Source organism: Sporobolomyces salmoneus (genome assembly GCF_050403485.1).
Source record: "Sporobolomyces salmoneus JCM6883 DNA, S_salmoneus_JCM6883_v1_ctg163, whole genome shotgun sequence".
NCBI lineage: Eukaryota > Fungi > Basidiomycota > Microbotryomycetes > Sporidiobolales > Sporidiobolaceae > Sporobolomyces > Sporobolomyces salmoneus.
In genome coordinates this window covers 1-3,301 of record NW_027481000.1, presented here as the reverse complement: position 1 = coordinate 3,301, position 3,301 = coordinate 1, and the positions used below count along the sequence as shown (strand labels likewise).

Below are 3,301 nucleotides of genomic sequence, written 5' to 3'. Positions count from 1 at the left end.
AGTCGGAGGACGTCGTCGAATCGCTGCTGCTCGTTTCCGTGCGAACAAGAACAAAGCTCTCATCGCCGCCGAACGCAAGAACCGCCTCAACCTCGATCGCAACACGGCACTCGCGGCGAAGAACTACCGAGAAGCCAACTTTGCCGCCGAGAAAGATCGTAAATTCGACACGGCTCGATTCAACAAGGCCAAGATCGCTGCTCTCGCGAGGGAAGCCGCACTCAGGAAGAACATCCGACTTGGAGGAGGAATCTGGAAACGTCAATTCGACGAAGCTGGAGAATCTGGAGGTCTCGATATCGGTGAGCTCAAACTCCTTCTCCCCCCCCTCTCTCTCTCGATGTCTCGTCGAAGGCTGACTCTCTTTTCGTCGTTCTCCAGGTTCGGATGATTCGATCGACTCTCCCGACTCTATCGATTCCGACTCTTCTTCCTCTCCCTTGATCGACTCTGACGCCGACGCCGATGCCGACAACTTTGACGAATCTCCTTCTTCCCCCGACTCTTCTCGCGCTTCCCCCGATCTCTCTCGCGCTTCCCCTTCTTCTACTTCCTCTTCGCCGAACGCTGTCGAAGGAGGAGGAGTCGATTCTGATGCCGCTGTCGATCAAGACGGTCTCGGATTCGGAGGAGGATTCGGAGGTCTCTACGGAGGAGGACTCTCGGGAGGTTTCCTAGGAGGAGGAGATTTCTACGGAGGAGGAGGGTTCGGCGGAATCGGAGGAATCGATATTCTCGACAACGAAGGCAACTCGAACGATAACGAGGTCGGTCCCTCGTCGATTGGAGACAACTCGTACGCTGCCGCTTCTCCCGAATTCGATCAATTCTCTCCCTCTTCCGCTGGACTCGACGCCGAAGACGTTCCTCAAGAATCAAACTCGAACCCCGTCACGATTGATCAAGCTGGAGCTTCCCTCACGAAGCGATCTTTCGGTCACGGAGGCTGTGAGTTTTCCCCCTCCCCCTCGTTCTCTCTCTTCTCTCTCCAAGTCAGTGACTGACTCCCTTCTCTCTCTCTCTTGCCAGTCCCTCGATTCCGCAAGAACACTCGACTCCGCAACGCCAAGATCCTCAAACTCGTCGCTCTCGAGAACGCTCGTCGTCGCAAAGCGCTCAACCGCACTCGAGTCAAGTTCAACACGAAGAAGTTCAACGAGCTCAAGTTCAAGAACAACAGTAACTTGAAGAAGGACAACAAGGCGAAGGTCGTCGCGCTCAAGGACCGCAAGAACATCGCCGCTGCGAAACTCAGGAAAGTCGGAGGAGGTTTCTTCTGAACTACTTTTGCTGTAGATTCACTCTTGCTTTTCTGTCTCTCTCTTGTCTCCATTCTTGTTTTCTAGCCTTGTGAGAACAAATCTTGTGTGTACCACCACCACCACCATCTCTTCCATGATTCAGCGAGCGAGCGAGAGAGAGAGTAAACGAGAGGAGACAAGCTTCTGCCAACTTTGCGATGATCTGTTCTCGAGAGTCGAGCTTGTCTCTCTTCGACTCTTCTCTGGTCGATCGAAAGAGCTCCTATCTCTCTCCTCGTCAACGTCAGTCTCTCAAGGATTGCAGCTCGAAAAGTTAATGAAGCGTTTTCCTCTTCTGAGCTCGTTCACTTTGATTTCGCCGAGTTGCCTTTCCTGCTCTTCTATTCGAGGATGTGATCTCGTCTCGAGCCTCTCAAGGGGAAGAGTGTGGGTCAGACGATGGCTCGCTCGAAGGGCATCGATATGAAGTAGGAGAGTGAGCGCAAAAGTTGAAGTGAAAGAACCCGATTTTCGATCTATTTCGTTGACACGCCGGTATTGAGAGCTAGCTCATTGGCTTACCAACTTTTATCCGCGTCAAGTGTCAACAGAGTTAGTGTCCTTCGGACTCCTCTCGATCGAGAGTCGCTCTGCTGAGCCGAAAATCGAAAGGAAATCGACGACGAGGGGAAGCACGATCTTTGAGTCTCGTCTTGTCGAGCTCAGAGTTGGACAGCGTCACGAGATCAAGATGCACACACTTTACCTCCAGTAGTCGACGCTGAAGATCAGCAGAGAGTCTGACGATTCGGCATTCGGCGAACTGAGAACCGAGCTCAGAGCGTGATATCTCGCGAGTGTGACGTTCAAGCGAGATCTCAACGCTCACGAGAGGGGAATACGTCAAGGTCCAGTTGAGTCGGCAGAGAGAGCGTCTTCGACTGCGAGCTGGAACGAAAAGAGGAGAACCTTTGACTGCCTCGGAGAACGACGTCTGACTCCTCGCTCGAGCTCAGCGTTCGACGTGAGTATCTCACTGCGCATCGAGACACGGTTGAGCAAGGTGTCTCCGACGAGTCTAGAGACGAGAAGAACGAAGGAGAACACAGCAAGGTTTGGCGATTCGAATCTCCAACTCTCTTTCGCGGCGACGGAGAGCTCAATCAGGAGGGGAGAGAGAAGAACGCGTACAGCGGATGAATGACAGGAACGAAAGAGGAACTACTGAACCGAGTAAGAACACACTAAAGAAAGAAAAGCTGAGAACAAACAGAGGGAAAAGAGAAGAGAAGAGAGAAGGGGGGAGGATCAATCAGCCACTACCACCAGAGTCCTCCCCATCCCCACCCAAGTCCGGGCCCAAAGCCCCAGCCAGTCTGACGTTTCGACAACGTGTTCTTCTCTTTCGAGTTCGAGTTCGAGTTCGAGTTCGATTCGACGTCGGCGGCGAGACCTTGTTGCGCTTGTTCTTGCTCTTGCTCTTCAAGGTGACGTTTCCAGAATCCGATATCCCACAAATCGAAATCTCCCCAGAATTGACGTTTCGCGAGAGTCGAGGAGGAAGATTCCGCGTCGAGAGAGTCGGCAGAGTCGAGATCGTTGAGAGCTTGACGTTTCCAGAATCCGATATCGAAATCGCCGAAGTCACCGAATCCTCCAAAGAACGGATCACGTTTCGAGAGACGAGAGTTCATCGACGAGGAAGAGGGTTGTTCTTGTTCATTCGTTCCGATCGAGGAGGGAGCGTCGTTTGCCGAGGAGGAGGAGAAGGGGCGAGGGCCAGGTCGGGGGCAGGTCCAAGGACGGTAGCGACACCAGGGAGGGTAGTAAGGAGGGTAGAAAGGAGGTCGAGGTCGAGGTCTCCACCCGGGTTGATTCGGTTCGACTTGAGCGTCGGGTGCCGCTGCCATCGACATTGACGACATCGACGAGGACGAGGACGAGGGATCAGGAGAAATCGAAGCAGGAGGAGTCGTAGAACGTTGTTCGAGAGGGAGAGCTTCGTTCGAAGGAGGAAGGGAAGAACCTCCAGGGACGGTGAGAGCGAGAGCGGCGGGGAG

The 3,301-nt window shown here is 53.6% G+C and overlaps 2 protein-coding genes across 2 annotated transcripts; one reads left to right on the top strand and one right to left on the bottom strand.

The window, feature by feature from the left end:
- JCM6883_004819 (uncharacterized protein) lies at positions 1–1,280 on the top strand (the record flags this gene model as incomplete). The annotated part of the gene is made up of 3 exons (XM_076635706.1): positions 1–302; positions 382–948; positions 1,030–1,280. Coding segments are annotated over 3 exons (1,120 nt in total), but the record flags the coding sequence as incomplete, so codon positions are not given.
- Positions 1,281–2,560: 1,280 nt separating this feature from the next.
- JCM6883_004818 (uncharacterized protein) lies at positions 2,561–3,301 on the bottom strand (the record flags this gene model as incomplete). The annotated part of the gene is made up of 1 exon (XM_076635705.1): positions 2,561–3,301. A coding segment is annotated over one exon (741 nt), but the record flags the coding sequence as incomplete, so codon positions are not given.